The 22039-nt window shown below is 44.1% G+C and overlaps 1 protein-coding gene across 12 annotated transcripts in view; it reads left to right on the top strand.

Annotated features, from left to right (window-relative positions):
* trps1 (trichorhinophalangeal syndrome I) overlaps positions 1–19007 on the top strand; it is a 94721-nt gene extending 75714 nt beyond the window's left edge. For 11 of the 12 annotated variants that reach the window (XM_088365957.1, XM_088365963.1, XM_088365964.1 and 8 more), the window contains 2 exons: positions 11855–11977; positions 13683–19007. In XM_088365957.1, coding sequence (XP_088222083.1) covers positions 11855–11977; positions 13683–15122 — 1563 coding nt within the window. In that variant the 3' untranslated portion in view covers positions 15123–19007. The remainder of the gene's footprint in view (positions 1–11854; positions 11978–13682) is intronic. The other variant, XR_015855158.1, reaches the window with a different exon arrangement.
* The last annotated feature ends 3032 nt before the right edge of the window (positions 19008–22039 follow it).

Below are 22039 nucleotides of genomic sequence, written 5' to 3' on the forward strand. Positions count from 1 at the left end.
ATCACCGTTTCATCATTCAGGATGGTTAACGCAGCGCTCACATTTGTAAACAGATTTGAAGCGCTTTGAGGTGATGCACCGCGAGCTTCCCCATTAGTCCCTCCAATCTGTTTAAACGTTATTAGGGCTCACATCTTGTACCTGTTAGGCCTCGTAATAAGGCGCAAATCACATTGTATGGGCTCAGCCAATAAGTCCTGATCCACTTTTGGCACCCGCGGTCCACCAGTTCATTTATTTTTCCCTTTGTAATCACGTTTGGTCACGCAAATGCCTCTGCGTCAGCGCGGCCGTGCGTTTCTGCGTCTGTTTGTCCGTCCGTCCGTCCGTCTATTTTTAGCCTTTTCCCAGCAGGATTCCTTCGAAAATGCATCTCTGTGTTTGAATGCAAGGGAGGTCCAAAAAAGGTCGCGCTGAAAGAATCACTTTTGAGCCGCTCGCAAGGAAGACTAAGTGAGGAATGAAAGCGGACAATCCTGCCTGCTAAGTAACCGGAGAAGCCAAAAAAATGAAACTTCCAGACAGTAAAATAAAATCACACAAATAGTCTCTTGACATGAAGCCCTGTGGAAAACCAAGTGAATAATGGGAGATGGAGGATAAGTTTCCCCTGAGCGCCACAGCTAGCTTTCTCTCCGGTAAAGACTGTAGATGAAAAGCTGATAGGAAGAATGGCGGGGACTTGTTGCACTTTTTTTTTTTTTTTTTTTTGCCGACGTTAACATGAGTCTCTCCTGATGTAAGACACATGTTCTGGTCTCGGCGGCGTGTCTGCGGCTGTTTGAAACCAACTTTATCGCTCCATCAGCCTGCAGACAAGGAGCGATTCATCGAGCTCCTCACCTATGTGCATGTTCATAAAACCTTTGGAATGTCCCACATCAGTTGATGTTGAAGCTCTTGCGTTGATTTGCTCTATAGATCTGTATTCTTTTTTTTTAAATTAAATTTTAAATTTAAGGCGGTTTTCCAGAATCGGCATCCGCTAGGTTGAACTTTCAAATAATCCACCAGTTAATATTTAATGGAGTGTCATTCCAAATAAAGGATTTCCACCCTTGATAGATGTCTCCTTTCATCTGTGGTGGAGCAAATACAGTAAATGGCTCGCCCGGGGCAGATGAAAACAAAATTGTATCCGCCTGATGTGAATTGATAGAAAAAGCCAAGCATTAGGGGGGGATTTTCACCTTGGATTCCAACTTCTTCTGCAGCAAAATGAAGTTCTGATGGTTTGGGCGCCATAGCAACAACAACCTGTTTATTGTCGCTACAGCAAAATTGGCCTTTATTTGGGATTCGACATTTATTTCTTCGCAATTCACATTCTAAATGTGGCTTTCCTGAGCTTGTTTTTTTATTCTTATTTAGAGGAGGAACAGAGCAAGCTAGCTATAGTACAGGAGTGTTGACGTTCAGAGTCGGGAAGTGAAGATGAAGTCGTAAAGAAAGCATAAAAAATAAACCACGTTCTATTTCCATGCCACAACTAACAAAAACATTTGAATAGCTGTTTCTAAAACTATTCCGTCCTTTCAAAAGCCCATTCAATAGGACAGCTAGAACATTTTCTTTGTAATAGAATGCAGCATCTGTAATTTTTTTTTTCGTAATTAGGAAATAAACAATCCAGGCAAGCAAGAAAAGTAGCAGCAGTGGCATGTTGTATTGCTTTGATTTTATCTGATGATCCTCTTAGAGGCTGTTTAGTAAATGCTGCCAGATGTTCTCTTAGCACCTGGCAATTTATTTTAATGCGCCGCTGATATTCACAAAAATCACACTTCTCTTTCCTCCCTTGTTTGGAATGTTACTCTCCATTTCACAGAGAGGCGAACGAAAGATGGGCTCGCTATAAATTCACCAATCGATGAAAGAATCACAAATATTGTCGGCCGCGGTCATCTTAAGTGCAGCTACGATAGTGGAAATCTTGCATTGAACGAACACAAAGTTTCATCTTACACACTTATCTCCATTTAGATTCTCTGGCCGGTGTGTGTGTGTGTGTGTGTGTGTGTGTGGGTGGCCATCCGTAGAGTTGGATTAAGTCAAGTGTGTGTGTGCGTGATGTGAGTTATTGATAGTATGTGCGGGCAAGCAGATGGACTTTTGGGAAATGAACGCATTTTATTTATTGATACCATATGATTAAAAGGCATTTGTAGCTGTCTTTTGTGTATTTGTGTGTGAGTGTGTGTGTGTGTGTGTTTGGGTATAATGACAAATAGAATGGAGGAGATCGGAGCAATCAGGTTTGAATGATTACTATGGGAGCGAGGGAGCGAGCGAGCGGCTTTGGGCTTGGCTAATTCTAACGCGGCGATACAATAACAAGAATATTGCATCAGTTGTCTATCAGATCTTTTATTTATCATTCTTGAACCGCAGCGCCTCATTTCATTCCGTCCCTCTCTCGCTCCATCATTTGCTGCCTTTCAGTCTTGTCAAGGCGACCGCATCAGTGCCAATAATTACAGCCTTTGTTTGCGATACGGCCTTGGCAGCGCCCCCCCCCCCCCCCTCCCCCCTCGCTCAGCCGTATAAACTCTTCGGGAGAGAGGGAGAAACTTTCGAGTCGCAAGCCAGCAAAAACGTCATTGCTATTTAGTGCATCCTTTATGTTGTCAACGCTTTTATGGCCCTTCTTCGTCATTTACTGTAACTGCAAGCTTTTTTTTTTTTTTTCCCTCCTCCTCACAGAGGTTGGACGGGATGTTATGTTGGAGTTTATTATAATAGCAGCAATTGCGATTCTCTTTGAGATGGTTTGGGGATGCCAAGAGACGCCAAGTCAAGATTCAAAAGCAAACCTGGACGGAGGCGATAAATCCTCACTTTAAGCTGACAAATATAAACAAAATCAAATCTCAATCATAATTTTCCTTGAAATAAATTGTGTTTGTCATTTGGACTCATTAGATCAGCGGAGGTATTTTGGGGGGATTACAAGTGATTTTGAAATGGGACTCCCGAGAAGAGTGTCTGTGCATGAATTTGTGTGTTGTAAAAAAAAAAAAAAAGACAAGGAGTGTCTACATATGTTCCAGCACAGATTCCAGCCTCATAAATCACTTCAACTGGTGTTCAACAGTCAATCTCTTTCTCTCCCGCACTCTCTCTCTCTCTCCTTTTTTTTTTTTGTCGTTCTCACTGCCAACAGGGAGATTTGTGCTCTGTGTCTGTCGTACAGGATTAGTGAACAGACAAAGAGAACAGAAGGAAAGAATGAGGGAGGGAGAGAGGGAAGGAAGGAAAGTTAAGAGGAGACGAAAATACGATTCCCCGAAATCGTACTCCTGCCTCCATTTTGTGTGTTATCTGTTCTCATGTGCCCGGATGTCGTCCAGATGTGCAGTGAGCTACTTTTGCTCTGCAAGTCGTAGTCCAGCAATTTATTGCCGCGTCGCTTGAGAGCCAACAAGCTAACCCTAACACTTGTCTACAAGTTTGCGTCGAGAATGTGCAACTCCTCATTTTTATTCGAACACATTTGTAATCGTCACAGCCAATTTGAAATCAATCCATTTTTTGGGGGGAAAGTCAGAGTTGCCATTTGAAATCGAGCTTTATGTCTTCAGCCACTAGAGGGCGCATCATCATCATTTAGAAACTAACTGAGTGGTGACTGTCGCCACTACAAAAGCTGTCAAAGTTCTATTTTCAGAAGTTCTATCAGATGATGAGACTTGTGTTCTGTTACGGCTCGAACGCAAACCTCTGTGAGAAGACGCGAAGAGGAAATTGAATGCGTGTTCTTTACATTTGCAGCGCCGTGTGGTTACTTTTAATATCATCCCGTCTGCCCTTTGTTACGTTTCTGTGGCTCAGCTTGTGTTCCAAGTGATGGCTATCTGTCCTCTTTGCTCCTCGCCAACCTGCAGTGGCCCCCATTGTTTGTATTTGTTTCCTCCGTGTGGAAGAGATGAGAGAGGTGATATCGCAGGAGGATAAAATCATGAAAGTAAAGCATTCGGAATAAGGGATGAATCGCAGCTTTTCGACCTTCTCCCCGGGGCAGTCGCTCTCTCGTTTGTGTGCCTTTTAGGAAAGGAAATCGGAATACTTTTATCAGCCACCTGGAAAATAGCCAATCCATTCGGAGTCATTAGTTTTGGTGATTTTTGCAATGTCCCCACTAAGGGCATCATTTGGGTTCAAAGTTTGTAGCGTCTTTGACACCGGCCAATTCAGCTGCCGTCCGTTTTCCTGGCTTGCCGTCAAGAACTTTTTACCGTTGAGCAACAACACAAGTCGCTGCCGACCGTCGATGAATGTTCTCGTTGACGTATGGGGCCCACGTGACCCACCTCTCGCCATACCTTCTGTTCTCTCTTCTCATGACGACAACATCTCTTTGAAGGGTCTCTGTGCTCACACGCGTGTGCTTGCATTTCATTATTCCAAGTGTGTTTCCGAAGGATGGAAATGAGCCCGCTCTCATCTCGGATTCCCAGCCATCCATCCGCTCTGTTCGTCGCATGAGCTCAGACCCCCGAGAACAGAAATTGTGCAATCATTTGCTCACCCACCGCCTTTAGCATCAAGTTGACTCGGTGTTCTCCATGCATCTCAAGTCCTTTTTCTCCATTGTTTGTTCTGAGCTGTAAAAGGAGATGCGGGGGAATTAAAACATGGAGATTTTCCTGACTCCGAATGACTCGCCACAATTGCTTATTAATTCCACTGTTGAGTGTTTAACACCAGCGACCAGTCCGTCGTGTACTCGCTTTCTCGACCAAAATGAACTGGGCGAGACTCCATCCAGCTCACCAAATACTCGAATAATAAAAAAAAAAGCTTTGTAGAAAATGGATGATGGATGGATGTTTTTAAACAAAAGTGTTTTGTGCAACATGGATTTGTTTACGTACGGCACGTTAACTGTTGTTTTTAATACACATCGATGCCTTTGGCATAAACTGTAGGCGTTTTCGAATTTGTTGTATGCTTTCGCAAGGATGCCAAAGACAAGCCTGGATAACACTTTGATGGTTTCACAATTTCAAATACTTGACTCAACGCAATCAGATCAAAGCCCACGCAACGGCATTCTGTAAATATCTGTTGACTGATTTTTTTTTTTTTTAAAGTTCCAGAGAGAGGAGGTCAGTGACAGAGCGAGTTAGCAGATTGCAGAGATGAAGGAACGTTACAAAAGCTGTCTAAAAGTAGCGCGCTTCCGTTCCGCCACTTTGGGTCTGATTGACGCCTTCGACGCGATGCCGTTGACGGTGGCAGGGCCCCGCTTGACGCGAGGCCAGGTTTGATGCTTGGATATGTTTGCCTCGGAGTCTGGCGCCAAGACGCTCGCTCAAGTCCAATTAAGGCCTCGGAGGCAAAAAGACGGCTCGTACTTGGGTGCCAGATTTGGACGCCCGTTTGAGTCGGCGTGAGGTGCGGCGCGACGATCTGTCAACGTTCTCATCGCGTTGTCGGAATAACATATCGGGTTGTCATACGTGGCTTTTTTCTACGTGGCTTACGCCCACCAGACACGCGTATACGTTCCTCCGAGGCTAGCTGATCTGTTTGGTTTGTCGCGACAGCCGGAGCGGGATCGTCAACAGCACGAGTGTCGGGGCGGGAGCTTCAAGAGTAATTCCGATATTGACGAGCGAGGCTCCATCTCCACCCCGAGGCTCTTAATAAGTGGGAAATGTCAGATAAGCCCCAGGTGGGTTGCCCACTTAGTATCAGTGTTGCCTCAGTGCTGACATCGACAAGGAGCTGTGCTCTCTTATGCGTTAAATATGCAAAGGCTACACATGGGTTGCAGCGTAGGGACGGCGACATTTTTTAGAGACTCTTTGCGGTTGAGTATCCTGCGGAAACGTACCCCCCAAATATTAAATCTGTCAAATCTTGTGTTTATTTTCAGACTCCTCAGAAAAGCCCTCAAAGCTGCCTCAAATTTGAGTGTAAAAAGGTGAATGAAGTTTGAAAATGATTTCCGTACACAATGGTAAACAGCAAGGCCTCGCTAAAATGGAAAGCTTTTTCGGGTCTAAAAAGGTGAATTATGTTTAAAAAATGATTTCTGTAGACAATAGGCCTCAAGGCCTCGCTAGAATTGAAAAGCAGTTGGATGCTTTTTCTCATTTAGCTGTTTGGTAAGACCACAAGAAATTGAAAATGGACTATTGTAATTTCGGCTCATGTATTGCATCGGCTCGGTCTCAATGAATACCGCCCCGCATCTTCCTCGCCCAAGGCCGACTTACATCCAAAGTCAAAAGAATCAATGTGAAGCGGTTTTCTTGTCACGCGGGACCCTCGTAAAGCGCTCGTGCGCTTTCCAAGCGAGCGTCTGTGTGCTGCCAGAGTTTCTCGCGGCAACAAGCCCGCACGCCATAAACAATAATACAACCTCATCGCTTGCACACATCGAATATATCGTGTTGTCAAATCCAAATTGTAACCGCTAATTCTTTTTCTGCAAAAAGTGAAAAGAAAACCCGCGGTCTCTCATTTTACAGCTGAGAGTATTTTCCATTTGTTTTGTCAGAACTTTGATGTGTTGGCGCTAATGAGCTAGCTAGCCTTATCATTTGTCCTTTTGGCTTCAATTTGATGGAGCACGTCGATACGGGTGAACTACTTAGCGGGCCGCGCAGGCCCGGAGTGTCGCTCGTCTTTGGCGCTCACCCCGGTTTTTAAATTAAAAATATATCAGATGGTGGCGTATCCTGGAATGTTGGCCATTGAAAAAGAACACAAATTAGGAATGGCCATGCAAAAATGGTTCTGGCGTGGTAGTTTGTTTTGCGGTGGCCGTTTGTGCTCACGCTGCACTTTCTCTGCTTGTTATTCATCTTGACCTCCTTGCCCACTCACTTTTGCTCATTTCCCGCTACCGTGACCCTTGGCACCCTCACGCCCACCCTCGCTTGCTCGCTCGCACACTGATGCACTGTTGGAAAATACTGACTTTACCACGGGACCATTTCACTGCAGAGCCTTATTTGATTCCTGCTACTTGTGCTTGCAAAGCTCCCAATAAAAGTAACCACAAACAGCAACTTTGGCTGTTAGCTGCTGAATATTCTTTGAAATGTTTGTTCACTCTGTACAGTCAGTCAATCTGTAATCATAAAAATAAAATTCCGATATTGTAATTCATCAAAATGGTACTTGTAGCTGAACTTTATGTTGAACTCAAATGAGTTAAGACTGGTTATTTGACATTTTTCAAAATGTGCACCCCTTTCTTTTCTTTTTTGTCATCGGGCCTCCTCCTCGGCCCCTTTGCGCCTCCTCCGTCTTGCTCGTCGCACTAATTGGAGCGATAAAGTCGTTTCAAGGTTTAATAGTATAAAGTGCCATCCATTACACGCTTTTGGTCGCATGCCTCGTTCCGTCCCGTCGTCACTGGCTTCTCGTCTTCGCCATCCTTTTTTGTTTAACAGCTTGGGCCCCCGCCCTTCCCATCTGCATCCCTCGTTTGCACCACGATTAGGCAAATCTTTGCTTGTCCAAGGACATTTGGAAATGAAGATGTACAACTGGCGCGGCGGGCGTGCGCACCTTGTTTAACGTGCCACCGTGTCAAATAATTAGCGTCGCAGATGTTAGCGTCAGGCTGGGATGAGCTTAATACGTGGCGGCATTCGCAGCAGTCTTGTCGGGTCAGTTTGTCATTTTCTCTGACAACTTCATCATGGCCATTTTTTTTCTTCCCCCTGGCACAATCTCCTCCTACGTAGTAGCGGCTATTTCCTGGATCCGAACAGTCACGTGACAGTGGGCAGTGTGGGAATGGAGCGGATCGGCTCTTCTCAGATAAACAAGAAAAATAGAGAGCCAGACAGTTAATTAGTTGTGGATCAGGCTGCAGGTATTAAGGGCGTGCATGCAATAACTTCCTCTCTGCTCATCTTGCTCGTTCCGCTTTGGGCAAAAGGTTGCGCTGTCCTGGATAAGTAAAGCGTGTTCATGTCCACCTACAGGGGCCCTTCTTCCCAGGAGGAAATATGCAAAGTACATTTCTCACCAATCTGGACAGCTAGAAAGTGGGTCACTGTTCTCCTGACACCATTTTGTTGGAGGGAGGGAGGGAGGGAGGGAAGGTGGGAGTGGGGGGGGATTAGCACGTGCAGAAATGTAATACCGGAATCCGACTGACAGCTATTAATGGAAGAGTATTCAATTGTTCTGCCTGACTTCTGACTCTGCTACTGCATGTTTTTTTGTAAAACAAAATCACTTTAGCAAAACAGTCCCATGCAGATGAGGTGAACACGTTAGTGCTCAGGTTTTAGCTGCTCCCATTGGCCGCCGGCCAAAAAAAAAAAAGAATCAAGTGCTTTTCTCTTTTGAAACCCCATGAAACACTTCCTGGAGCTCGCCTGGCCAACGGTGGCCTCCTCATCAACCGACCTGGGCCTCACTTTTGAAAACCCTCTTCCTTCCGTATAGCGCCACACAGCCTTTATTGTCTTGCAATTGGATTTACTCTTAAGCTCCAAAGAGAGACGAGTAAGGGATGTGCACGGGTGGGGGGGGGGAGCTGAATGTGCTGCAGTGATAGCGTTTGCGTTTCCAGTCCAAAGCCTGCTGGTGTGGTCTCTTACTATAAGCTTGCTTATGTGTAATGGAGCGCACGGTGCAGCGGGACAAACACCGGGCTATGTTCTATATACAAAAAAAAAAAAAAAAACTCTTTCAAGCTCCACTTGCTTGTTAACAAGTTTGTTGCCCTGCGAACCAGCGCTTAATGCTCGCTGACAGAAAACTTAATATAACAAGAATTGTTTCAAAAAAGAGATGATCAGTGTCATTGTTTTGTAAGACACCAAGACTTGGATCATTCCTGGACAGATGTTATTGATTCCGCAAGCTAACGACGGCTTGTTGGTGGATAGTGACATTTGATCTGTTCTTCTTTCTCCACACCGCACTAATAATGTCATGTGAGCTGATAAGCGGTCGCCCAGCAGCCGTTGATTCATGTCATTTTTTTCACGGCGAGAGGTGAGAGCTGTCTCGGTATTTCTCGTGCTCCTCTGTTGTTAAATGGCCTCCTCGTGTCTTTATTATTGAAAGTGGCTTTGCGTATCATCTGCTTTGCCATCTGTTGGTCCTCGCTTATTCCTGCCAAAGGCGGCGATGGAACGAGCGGGATCACCTTTACATCCATTCAACACCAACCTGATGATTCCATCTCGTTCGTACAGTAGCCTGAGTGGAAGCATATGCTGGACACACACGCACTTGATGGTTGGTAGCATGATTTACAAGTGTAAGATGGCTCCCAGATGCACTTTGTGGTGACTTAGTACCTTGTTGACGCCATGTACGCATTTCTTCCTGCACGCAATCAAGAGGCTGATCCAGCATCTGGGATATGTGACTTGTCAGGACGGAATTTAATTTTAATTCAGACGGCGAGTCGTGTTGCGCGTCGATTAAATAATGGCTGATTGAAAGCAAGTCGTCGCGATCTATGCTCCAGAGAAGACTCTGTAAGTGAGTCAAATGTAATTTCATTCTGCAAGAAAAGCCTCTTTTTAAAATCTATGGAAGAGAGACTGCCGGGCGCCCTGATCTCTCTTCTGTTACGAGCAAAATAGTGGATTATGACCTTTTTTTTGACGTAGAATAAAGCTCCAACTCTTTCTGGCAATGTGCTCTTGTAGTCTGCAATTATATTAGAAGTCAATGACTAAATAGTGTTGTTGAAAAGTCAAAAGTTCTGTTTTGAAAAAGGCAACAAGTGGCTTTGCAGATGAGAAGCGTGCTCGAGTGTGGACGTTTCTACCCAAGTGGACGATATTTGTCTTTGCGGGGAAATGTTATCTCGTCCACACCAAAACAAAACGCCCATATGGTCAGCGCTGTGATTAGTGTGTACGTGCATCTGTTCGCTTGCCTTTCTATATCTGCAGAGTCCAAAATCTGGTTCCTGTCTTTATGGATCAATTTTGATTCTGTGCATGTGTGGCGGGCGTCTGTCCCCCGTCCATTGTCCCATAAGGAGGAGGGGCAGCTGTGCGGACATATGCGAGTAATTTGGCTCGCTCAGAGAGAAGCTAAATTCTGATGACAGACACATTGTTGGGCTTGCGGAAGACTACACGCACACACACACACACACACACACTTTCTCTCTCACACAGTCGAAGAGGAAGTGTACATCAATCAATCACCTGGCTCTGTCTCGCTACATGTGGTGACCGTATGGTGCACGCACACACACACACACACACACACACACACACACACACACACACACGCACGCAGAGTCTTTTGCCAGCGAGAGGATTTGGATCCGTTCACAGTCCCGTCCGTGTCAGAAAGCAACACATGCACCATAAAGAACCCCAATATTAGCCATGTGCTGTTTATTCCATACAACATGTTTTGGAACAGGATGTTTAATCATCCCCACATTGACTCGGAAACGGCTGAACGGAGGATAAATAAACATCTTTGCTTGCAAATATTTGAACTGTCGGATAGTTTGTCAGCAGAGACCTGAAGTCAAAATGAGGCAAAGCGCCGCTCTGAATCTTGGCTTGGCAAAAAACTTCATGGCCCATCTTTAAAAGATTGTTGCTGAACAGTAGGAACATTAAACAACCGATTGTAGACCATTCATCGTTTTTAGTAGGCAGCTGTTTCGGGGTATTTGACGACCAGAGCAGGCTGTTATCATGTGATCATGTCCTTAAAAAAGATTTGCATCCCTACTTCACCAATGCAAAGTTTCCAGCGGGGAGAAAATAAACCTGAAAATGTAGCAGCGCCGTACCCGTCGGACCCGTTTGCTTTGTAGCTGGCGCCTCTCTGCAGATCCGTTCACGCCTCCATCTGCAACAGCGCCGAGAGTCCACAACGTCCCCGAGTGAAGCGGTGGCGCTTTTGTGAAAATGTTTTTTTTTTTTTTTCTGCACCGGCTGCTTCGAAGCCCCTACTCCCCAAAAGTATGCTAAACTCTCCAGTCTGTCAGGAGCATAAAGCGGGAAGATGGCGCCGTTGAAAGGAGAAGGTCCCGGCGGATAGTCGACAGGAGGAGAATGCCAAAAATGGCAGGCGCAAAGATGGCAGGCACAAAGATAGCGAGCGGCTTTGCAGGAATGGCAACATCATGGAGCGAGCTGTGCTGTGGTGCAAGCTTGCCTTGGCTCAACTTCATGCATTTTTTAACTGTCACTTTTTTACAAACCAAAATTTGAATTTTCGTTACCACATGCAGATATTTAATGTGTGATTTATAATTGTTTTTTAAATCATATTCATATATATATATTTTTTTAATACACTGAAATTTGAGAACCCACCATTTGTGTCCAAACAAGAATCTGGAAGAGGTAAGAAGTGGCGTATAAATCAAGATATAAATCCTTTACATTTTTTACGGCAGCCATAAAACTTTAAATCACTCTCCTGCAAAATGACAAAAGTGGAGTTATCCCACTCTAGTTCTCCGTGGCAATTGCTCTTCATAAAAGCAATTTTCTTTCTTTACATACTAAGCGCTGCTATTTTTCACTTTTCAAAATAAAAAATGGAGATGCGTGGCTTTTCAATTCATTTCCGTTCCGCCAAATTGATTTGAGGTGTTGGGCGAATTAGATGCAAGCAAACCTACCACTGTATTCTCTACGGTCTTTGACGCTTTTAAAGAAAGTCAATATAAAGTAAAATTGCGAGTGGAGATTGATGGAGCGGCATAAAAGCCAGTGAATTGCTTAGCGGGGTGCAGGAGAGAAGATGAGGCGACGGCGTCGTAAAGGTGGCGACCTGGGGGACCCTCGGCAGACTTAATGGCTGCGATGGAGAACGTTGCCTTGCCCGTTGGCCTGTTTGTGTCCTCCGATATCAATGTTGTGTTTCCTTTGTCGTCCTCCAGCGGCGGCGAGGCAGCGGGGTCTTCTGCGCCAACTGTCTGACCACCAAGACGTCCCTGTGGAGGAAGAACGCCAACGGGGGCTACGTCTGCAACGCCTGCGGCCTCTATCAGAAGCTGCACTCGGTAAATTGCCTCACTCGATTTCACGAATATGAAAAACAGTCAAAGACTTCAGTAGAGTTTGATACTCTTGACAACTTGGTCTATTTGAATTTGATGAATTGTTAGTCCTCGTGGAAACGGGGCTAAGCCGCCCAGAGGAACTATCCTGCACTTGGCGGCGGAAGCAGGCTCGGTCGGGTTGTCCGAGGCTCCCGAAAAGCGTGCATCTGTTCACCCTTAGCGCACCAAATAAAGGCTACAAATTGCGCTCTCTGTTGCACTGCGACTCCCGCCGCGGAAACATAATATTGTGCAGAGTATATTTGATTTGGCTGCCGGGGAGTCGCAGTCGGTCGGCTTCCTCGGGAGCGCCAAGCTTTGCTACGCGAACCGAGCCGGTCGGCCGGCCGTCTCCAGCCTGGGGAAAGACGACGGAAATCCCAAACTTAATTAGACGGCATGAATTACAGATGAGATAACGACACCCGGGTTCCGGAATCAGCCGGCTTCGGAGCGCCGATCAACTCAGACGTGCTCGTGTGGAGTTCGGAGTCATTTCACGCATGGGTACATGTTTGCATATTGACTTTTTAAGCTGGCCTTGTTCAAGCGCAAGGTGCTTCCAGTGTAATAAATCGCATTGTTGATTTCATAAAGGCGCCGCCTGCTTGACAATTACAGTTTGTAGCTCAAAGCGCGGCTCGGGCAAGCCAAAATGGGTCACGGGGGGATTTTTAGTGGGTCGCAATCAAAATGCAGATCCTTCTTCAACTCTGCCATTCAAAATGTCTTCATCAAAATACTTGCAACCTGACATTCGCATTGAAAAGCACATAGGCGTAGGTTTTTTCCAGAAAACTGCAGTTTGTAACGTAACAGCCAATAAAAATGAGAGCGTGGCTCATCATCAACTGCTCCCATGCGGCCTTTTTCTATTTCACACTTGTTGTTTTCTCCTTTTAAAATGGGAATGAGCACATTTACACTGATTTCACCTATTTAAACCTCCATTTGAAATGAATCGAGAGTAACATTCAACCACTAAAGCACATTTTCCTCTTCAGCAATGGAAATAAATATCTGTAGTGTGGCATTGTAATCAAGAAATAATGGTGCCCCCGTGTTTGTATCAAAAACACTTATGGCGGGCAATATTATTGACACGTGTGTGTTATGAATCTTTTGACAGTAGTGGAGATTTAAACATGTATATTAGCGTTGGTGCCACACGGGAGAATGGAGAAAAATGTAAATACCCCTGCAGATGCACCAGGTTGGAAACCTTTGGTCCGGTCGCTACGGCAGCCATATTTTACATGGCGCGGTAAAAGTTTTATTTGCTCGACACACATTATTAGCGAGGATCGCAGCTAGTAAAAACGCTGGCGTGGTGAGAGTGCACAGAGAGAATTATGAATATGGAGTCGCGAGCGAGAGGGAGGGAGGGAGGGAGGGAGCGTGTCACCGTTTGTCTTCACTCTGTCGACCTTTTGTCGCCTCGCTTTGCTCACTTTTGAAATAGAAACGCTTTTTAGTGACGCCGTGAATCACGCCTGTCTTTGCTCACTCAACACGGACCAGCCTCCTTTGACTCTGCATGCATTTTCATTCAAGGTATTTTGGGGTCATTGAAGACTCTTAAATTGTCAGTCGGTGAATTTGAGTGTTTGTCTGTAGAAGAAACCAGATGCAAGACACACGCTAACGTTTTGTTTTGGCTTTACAGACGCCCAGACCTCTAAACATCATCAAGCAGAATAACGGCGAGCAAATCATCCGCCGACGCACCCGCAAGCGCCTCAACCCGGACACGCTGCCGCCCGAAAACCCCGCCCCCAAGCAGCAGCGCCCCACCGCCGAGGAGCGCGTCAACGGCGACGAGTCGGACAGGAGCTGCGCGTCGGTCAAGAGCCAGCAGCAGCAGCAGCAGCAGCAGCAGCCGTCGCCGCGCTCGCGTTCGCCCCGCTCCACGCAGGTCTTCCTGGCCAACCAGACGCTGGAGATCCACCGCCGCATGCCGCCGCTGTTGCTCCCCTCGCACCCCGCCCCCTCCGAGGTGGCCGACGTGCTGGCCAAAGTCGAAGCGGGGAAAGTGGGCTCCGGCGCCAGCTCGGAGAGAGGAAGTCCCATCGAGAAGTACATGCGGCCCTCCAAACCGTCCAGTTACTCTCCGCCGGGCTCGCCCATCGAGAAGTACCAGTACCCCCTGTTCCCCGTGCCGCTCCCCCTCACGCTGTCGCCGGACTTGACGCCCGAATCCGACTGGCTGCGCTTCTGGACCAAATACAAGATGGCCGCCGCCTCCGGAATGGGTAACCTTGGCGGCGCGGCGGGGCTGGCCAACAACGCGCACTACCTGGCTGCCATGGTGGCGCCGGTGCAGCAGCACCACCCGCAGAGCTACGCCGTGCCCTACTGCGCCTCGCCGTACTCGCCGCTCCCACCTCCGCCCGCCCCGGCTCAATACCCGCCCCCGCCTCTCCACCCTCAAAGCTCGTCGTCATCCATGGAGAGCGACGCGCCTCTGGACCTCGCCATACGGCAACGGGACGATTGCGCGGAAAAGAGGAAGCGGGCGTCGCCTTCATCCGAAAGCCTGAAAGTTCAGGAGGAGGAAAGCGGCGCTCGGTGGGAGCTGGAAGACGGCAACTCGGCCACCCGCGCCACCGCCGACGTCGCCACGCAAGACGAGCCCAGCAACCGTTGCCTGCACTGCGGTATCTACTTCCTGGACGAAGTCATGTACGCGCTGCACATGAGTTGCCATGGCGATCAGGGACCATTTCAGTGCGCTTTCTGCCTGCACGTTTGCGCCGACCGCTACGACTTCACCACGCACATACAGCGCGGCTTACACCACTGCACTGACAAAACAACGCCGGGCAAGGATCACGTCGATGTCGTCGACGCCACCGTGACGCCCAAGAATTTGGATTCGGAGCCCGAACATCCAGCTTTGGATCCGGAGCGGCCCAAGATGCAGGATTTGACGGCAGAATTAACTGCCGAGGAAAAAGAGGAAAGCGGTGAAGGCGCCAAAAAAGACGTTTCCTGCGACAACTTCACAGAGGCGAGTGAGGAAGGTAGCACGATGGCGTCTAAAGGCAGCAAGATGACGACTGACGGTGGCAAAGAACCCGAGAAGGGGGACACGGAGGCTCATTGATGCCCCTCAAAAACATTACGTACGCTTCCCAAGGCGAGCCATAGTGCACCTCAGAAATTAAAAAAAAAAAAACAATGCATCCCAATGCTGGAATAAAAATCACCCTGCAAAATGCTGTCGGCCGGGATGGGAGAAAATGATGACTGGACAGAAATCATATTGATACTATCAGAGCTGCTTCACATCACAGCTGTTCAAGCGGTACAACCGGTCGGTGTATGTTCTCCCACTCTGCTGTGGAAAAACCAAATCAGATTTGGACTCAGTGAAAATGAGTCATGCAAAGTGAGAAAGCGTGTCTTCTGCTATTGGGTTGGGGGAAAAAAACAAAAGAGTCCAAAACGCTAGAATATTGGTTTTGGCGTGGACGCAGTTATCTGCAAACCAGTCGAAAGCGCTCCTAAAGGGGGCCGACCAACCCTGAACCCAAGTGTTCTTTCTCCGTGTCCCATATGGACAGAAGCGAGTGAGTTTATTTTGTACTTTCTCCGTGCCATGATACTAGCTGCGTGCCTGGCTGCCTTTGCCTGCCTGATAATAGAACAAAACAATCTATTAACCTGCTTAACGTTTGTATCCAACAATAAAAATAGTAATAATAATAATAATGTTCTATTACAAAAAACATGCAATTTCATATACTGTCTTATATGATGTTATTTTGTAAAGATTTTTTTTTCAGGACTTGGTACTACAAAATTAGTGTTTGTGTGTGTGTGTGTGTGTGTGTGTGTGTGTATTTTAGGTTCCTTTATGGAAATGGTACATGGAAAATATGTGTGTGTGTGAGTGAGGGTCAAGGGCGCGTCCGTCCCCAATCATGGATGTAAACAAAATGAAGGTTTGCTATTTCAGTCCTCAGGGGTCACGCGTGTTGCACACCAGCCCGCCTGCTTTGGATTTTTATTGTTGGATTGTTTTTGTGATGATGTACATGATGTAGCTTACGTTACGTTCTCACGTGGGGAGGGGGTCCTCGATTTACGACAAGTTCCATTATTACGGCGGCCAAGTAACTGAACCTTTTTTCACGCAGTATTACGACTTCAGGCATGTAAAATTCCTTTAGGCTTTTTTTCTAAATGTAAAATTATGATGTAATTCTCATGCAATTCTAAAGGTTATACTTGCAAAATTCCCCAATTCATTCAAGTAACCTGCAAAAGTCAACAATTACAAAAAGTAAACAAGTGACTCTTTGCAATATTACCATTAAGAGCATATAAAATGATGCCTTGTAAAAATTGACTTCATTATGCAAATCAGACTTTGTCTTGATAAATGGCTGTATTCACAAGGAAATTTAATTTCTTCTCAAAAGATGACTAACAATGTGGCTTTTCCACTTCAAATTGCATTTTTATCAAATGGAGAGAAAAATAATGTATTAACAAAATTAGGGCTTTTCTAATAAAATTACAATTATTATTTTTTCATTCTTATTTACAAATTTTGTACATAAAATATTTCAATAAATTAAATGACGTATCAACCTTATGACGACGACATGTGAGAGCACAACTTTCATGAAAGTAAAAAAATATTTTCTGAAATTCCCACCATTATGTTTATAATCGGAATCTATCACTTGCCTATGCTCGCGCACTTGTAAAGTCATTCTCATGCCGCAGCGCAAATTTGTAACCTCGTCATATATTGGGACCATCGTAAACCAAGGACCCTCTATCTAGTTCAGGTTCTCATCCCATTTGTTTTTAATTAGGTCAACTTAAGTGTTTAACATTTGGGCTATAATCAGTAGTCAGTGTGCTACAGGTTACCTCCTCAGTAGTGTTACTGATACATTTTTACTGTGCAATCATTTCACAGGACCCCCCCCCCTCCACCCATCCCGCCTGCTTTATTTTTTTCTTGCATTTATCATTCTTGTCTCGGTTATTTATCAGCAGAATATTTTTCTACTTCTCAACTGTTTACATTCAAAGTCATGACATAACCAGGTTGGGAAAAAATGTCACCTGCCTTGCTGCCTTAGTTTAAAAAAAAAAAAAAAAAAAAAAAGGACTAAAATGAAGGAAAAAGAAGCCTTAGAATAATATTTTTCTATCGGTGAATGAAATCCCGCCTAGTGCCTGCTCATGCTTTTTTCTACTCAACATGTTTGACTCTTGGGCTGGATTTGCACCACAGGTTCAAGTGCACGATTCCAAGGACGCAAGTAAGCAATCATAATACAAATGAAAAATATTCAATATTGCACTCTGCGCACCTGGTGATTTATGAGGGTCACCATTTTTGCTTTCATAATGGACACACCTCTAATGTAGCCTTCTATATGTTGAACGTAGTTTCAATATCCATGGGGCATTTTTTTTAATGTTTGTGTTTTAATGTGTTGTTTTGCCAGCATGCCTCATATTGCAACTCAGCAAAACAAGTCCAAATTGTGCAACTTGAAGTGTGCGGTGTAAATCCAGCCTCTGTCTCAAAAAGGTACGTCAAAAAAATAAATAAATGCCAAGCTAATTAAGTAGGAAATCATTTCAAACAAATCTCTGCTTAAGGTCATATTGGTCGTCGAAGTCCAAATTTGGAGTTATTCACATTTTTCAAATAAACGCAACTTAAATGCTTGTTGTTGATTATAAAGTCTTTATATTGCCATGCAATTTGAACAATTTAGGTCTTTGAAATCATTTATGAATAATGCCCCTGCATCTCCGCTGAAGTCCTCTAGCATCCCCGCAAGACACAGAGGAGACACCCCCCCCCAAAAAAACAAATAATCTAGAAAAGGGATAAAACTCACCCATATCACCCCGTGAAATTGATGCTAGTAGTGGGACAAAAGACATTTTCTTTTGACTAGCACACTGAATTGTTTGACTAGTGAGGAAAAAGTACATACTAGTACACGGACCTTAAGCTGGACATCAAGGATAATGAATTAATGCTGACACGGCAGTTTTACTTTTCTCACAAAATCCTACTAAATTGTAAATGAAGCAGTTAGGAACAAGTCAAGGTTGCACTGTGCTTACTGCTCGGAAGTCACATGGGCTAAAATAAATAGCTTGATTCCAAAGTTCATCAGAAAGAAAATGCAAAAAATAAAATTAAAAAAAAATCCTATCATGTAAAAATATAAAAAGAAAATATTTGTTTTTTACTCAAAGAATAGTTTCAACCGTGGGAAGTGAATGTGTACTTTTTTAATGCGGGCAGTCAAAATAGTCATGTTTACATTTTGGAAATGTAGCAACAGAAATGAAGTGATGGGGAAAGACTGGAGGACTTCTTTAGTTAGTTTTTTTTTTTTTTAATCAGCTTGCGCTCTTGGTTTTTGACTCTGCCCACCTAAAGACATTGGGAGTTACGTCCGAGTTCAAACGACTTGAATCAATGGCAAATGTTTCTTCTTCAGTCTGCGTCGATAAAATTCACACGAATGGCATTTCACGTCAACGTTTACACCAAGGCCTTCCTTTAAATGGTTTGGCTTTGTGCGTTTAGATATTAAGTTGCAATGTAGCTTCATTTCATCGTCGGGGGGCAACACAAATGTAGCTGCTTAGCATGCGGCCTACGGTACGTTCAAGAAAGGAGCTTCAAAAAGGCCAGTTTTGTCCAAATCATGCATGGGTAAATAAATGTACACGTAATCATTTTTTTGTAGAAATTTTGTCTCAATTGTTTTTTAATATAAAATGGGGTTTTTCTTTTTAAAGGTAGTTTTTCTGTCATGTCTTATTTTATTCTGTTATCTTTCTGAATGCTCTTTGTTAGGTTTGCAAAAATTGTATTTTGATGACATTGGGAGGGGGTGGGCGGTTGGACGGCCAAGAAAAAATTTGTTACGCAGCTAAACTTGAAAAAAATATTGAAAATGATAATAATTAATAAAAGTAACAAATATACTGCAAATGTCTCGTCTCTTGTCATCTGGGTTTGTGTCAGATTTGAGCATATTTGATTGATTCCTAACGTATGTAGTAATAAGTTTGTACACAAAAAAACTGTTTTGCTCAAGTTTCCATATGTGGCAGGTAAGCACAGAGTCAAAATAAATACATGACACCTATGTTAGATTGACACCTGAGTCGTGCTGTGACGTCTGCCGTGTTTTGAGGGAATTGGGGAACCTTTACGTGGTTTTCCCACAAGGGGGCAGCACTGAACACGGCAGTGCAACTCACTCGCGATTTCAGGTGAAGGAGGAAAAAAACAAAAAACTCAGGTGCAAGCAATCACTTGCGGACGATGTGTCAACACAAACTTTTGCAGCAAAAAATGGAAGAAGCCCGTTTCGATGGAAATATAACTTTACACGGTATGTGTGGAAATGTTTGCTTTCCTTGCAAGTGTGCTTTTGAAATGAGCAATATATTTATCATTTCAAAGCAAAGTTGAGCGTTCAAAACGATAGTTGGCCGTTTTGCATGCAAGCACCCGAAAATTCAATAACGCAAATACATGATTTCTATTAAAACGTAGAAGATATGCAATGTTCACTGAAAATAAAATCATATAAATTGTTATTTATTGTGTAATTGCTTAATTTATCGCATAATTCAAAGCAAAGTTGAAAATGACAGTTGGCCGGCCATGTTGCATGCAAGCACGCCAAAATTCAACAACGCAAATACATTATTTTCGTTAAAGCCTAGAAAATATGCGATGCTCACTGAAAATAGTCATTTCATTGTGCTTATTTATTGGGTTGTGTGCTTTTAAGGTGCATGGAGAGGAATTGTAGGGCTTGAAAAATGGATACCACTATCGGGACGTCACAAAAATGTAAGTGGCTCTTTTTTTTTTTTTAAATAAATTGCTTTTTTGGGTACAAATGTGGAGTAAGCAATGTCATTTGACTTGCAACTTTAAATGTCAACATAGCCCCGTGCAGAAAGTTTCCTCTCTCCACATTGACGTTGCATCACATCACATTTGATAAATCACTTTTGCTTGCAACGCCCCGGGGTTGGGAACTTTGACAATCAGCCTAGTCGGTGTCATCATCTCATGTTTAGCATTATCTATTTATCTGTGTGTTTATTATATGAACATTGATGAGAGTTTATTAACTCTGCGCCTGGAGTGAAATTAAGAGGCAACGGGGTATCATTTGGATGTGTGTGTGTGTGTGTGATGATGATGATGATTTAGCGCAGATAGAGGATGTCAGACTGGAATGCTAAGCAGCCACCGCGGTGTCTTTGCACAGAGGTCATCACAGAGCGTTGGATGTGCATGTAATTATGATCACCCTGCAAATTAATAAGCAACATCAATGAAAATTATGCTATTAGAGAAAAAGAAAATCATATGCGTGCTGTAGTACCTGTAAACAGTTTATGGATGAACAAAATGTAGGAAAGTTGCTCGAGTTGGAAATTTGTATCGACACAGGAAATGAAATTGTTTTTCTTGGGAGGGAAAAAAATCTAATCAAATCCCCAAATTATATTAATAATAATAATAATAATATTTTTTTTAATGACAAACAACCCAAATAAGTATTTCATTAATGAAATTCAATTATAAATCTGCGTATTTATAATTACATTTCTTTTAATGGCCCCAAATATTAGTAACCGCTCTCAGTCTGCTACAGGAGCAAAGTAAAATCAATAGTTGCGAATGAGATGACGACAGGCTTTACTTTTCCTCACTCGCCTCTTACTCCATCCATTATTGAGTATCCCTTCAGGTCAAACAACACCCCCTCGTCTCCTTATCCTTCGGTCTTTCATCCCCAAGTCTGCTTCTCTGTGCCATCCTCCCTCCATCTTTGTTTCAAGCCTCTTTTAAAACGCTCCTTCCAAATGTCTGATGGAACGTATGTTTCCTATTATGTTGGAACTTTTTATAACCGTTCCCCTGAGGTTTTATTGAAATGGTTTACTTTCTTTGTCTTCCTGTCGTCTTAATTTTGAGGGCTTTCACATTGCTTGAAAACTCACCAAATTATGCAGCGTGCAGGAAGAGAACATGTTGAAAGAAAGATCAAGTTCACAAGCCTTGTGAGGGTCAATTTTAACCACACATATTACAGAGAAAATAATTCATAGCTTCTAATACTTGAGAAAGTGGTTGAATGATCTCTTGCATTAATGACCCCCCCACCCCTCTGAGAGCACTGAGCAGACAACCGAGCACCCATTTTGTTAGCACTGAGATAAATCCAGCTTCCCCGCCCTCAAAAACAAATATCCTCGGTCTCCGAGCCCATTAAAAAAGTTTCACGATGGGCGGACACATAATCGATCATCCTTTAGGCCACATTGCAAACACACTTCCAAAATAATATACCTCCCCTCGTCATACGACTCCTTTCATCTTGTAATGTTGCTTTTACGTATTGCCTACAAAATGCAACTTTAGTCTAATGACATTTGTGAGTGCACGTAGCCCCTTGTGCACATGTAAACTGACACATGATGAATTCCTTGCCTGCCAGGCTACTTATTACCTGACAAGTCACTGTGTAGATACTACTTGGTTACCACGGCAACGCACACCATGCCTGCACCAAAGGAATCAATGAGGATGGTCCATGATTAGTGTGTGCAATGTTTTGATCAAATAAGTGTGTGATACGTGTTTTCATATCAAACGGCGGTGCCTTGTCGTGCTTGTGAACTCAAACTTGTTTAATGTCACTCCCAGTTGAAGTTTAGTGTCAGTCTAAAGAGACAAAAAAAGGCAATTACAAGTTTTTGCAAAGAAAAACCGTTAGACATGCCAACAGTGTCGCTATGTTGTAAAAGCAGTGGCTAATGCAAGACCAACAGTGAAGCAGCACAAGTTGTAGCAATTCTAACAGGAATATATTCTTTATCCTCCATTTGATTCTGGATTTGTTTCTCAAATATTGACATGCATATTCTGTAAATCACATGCTATTTATGTGTAATCAAGTTTGCATTTATTTGCACCTATATTGATTTGTATAA

Source organism: Syngnathus floridae, chromosome 21 (assembly GCF_059516105.1).
Source record: "Syngnathus floridae isolate MCC-2025c chromosome 21, RoL_Sflo_1.0, whole genome shotgun sequence".
Lineage (NCBI taxonomy): Eukaryota > Metazoa > Chordata > Actinopteri > Syngnathiformes > Syngnathidae > Syngnathus > Syngnathus floridae.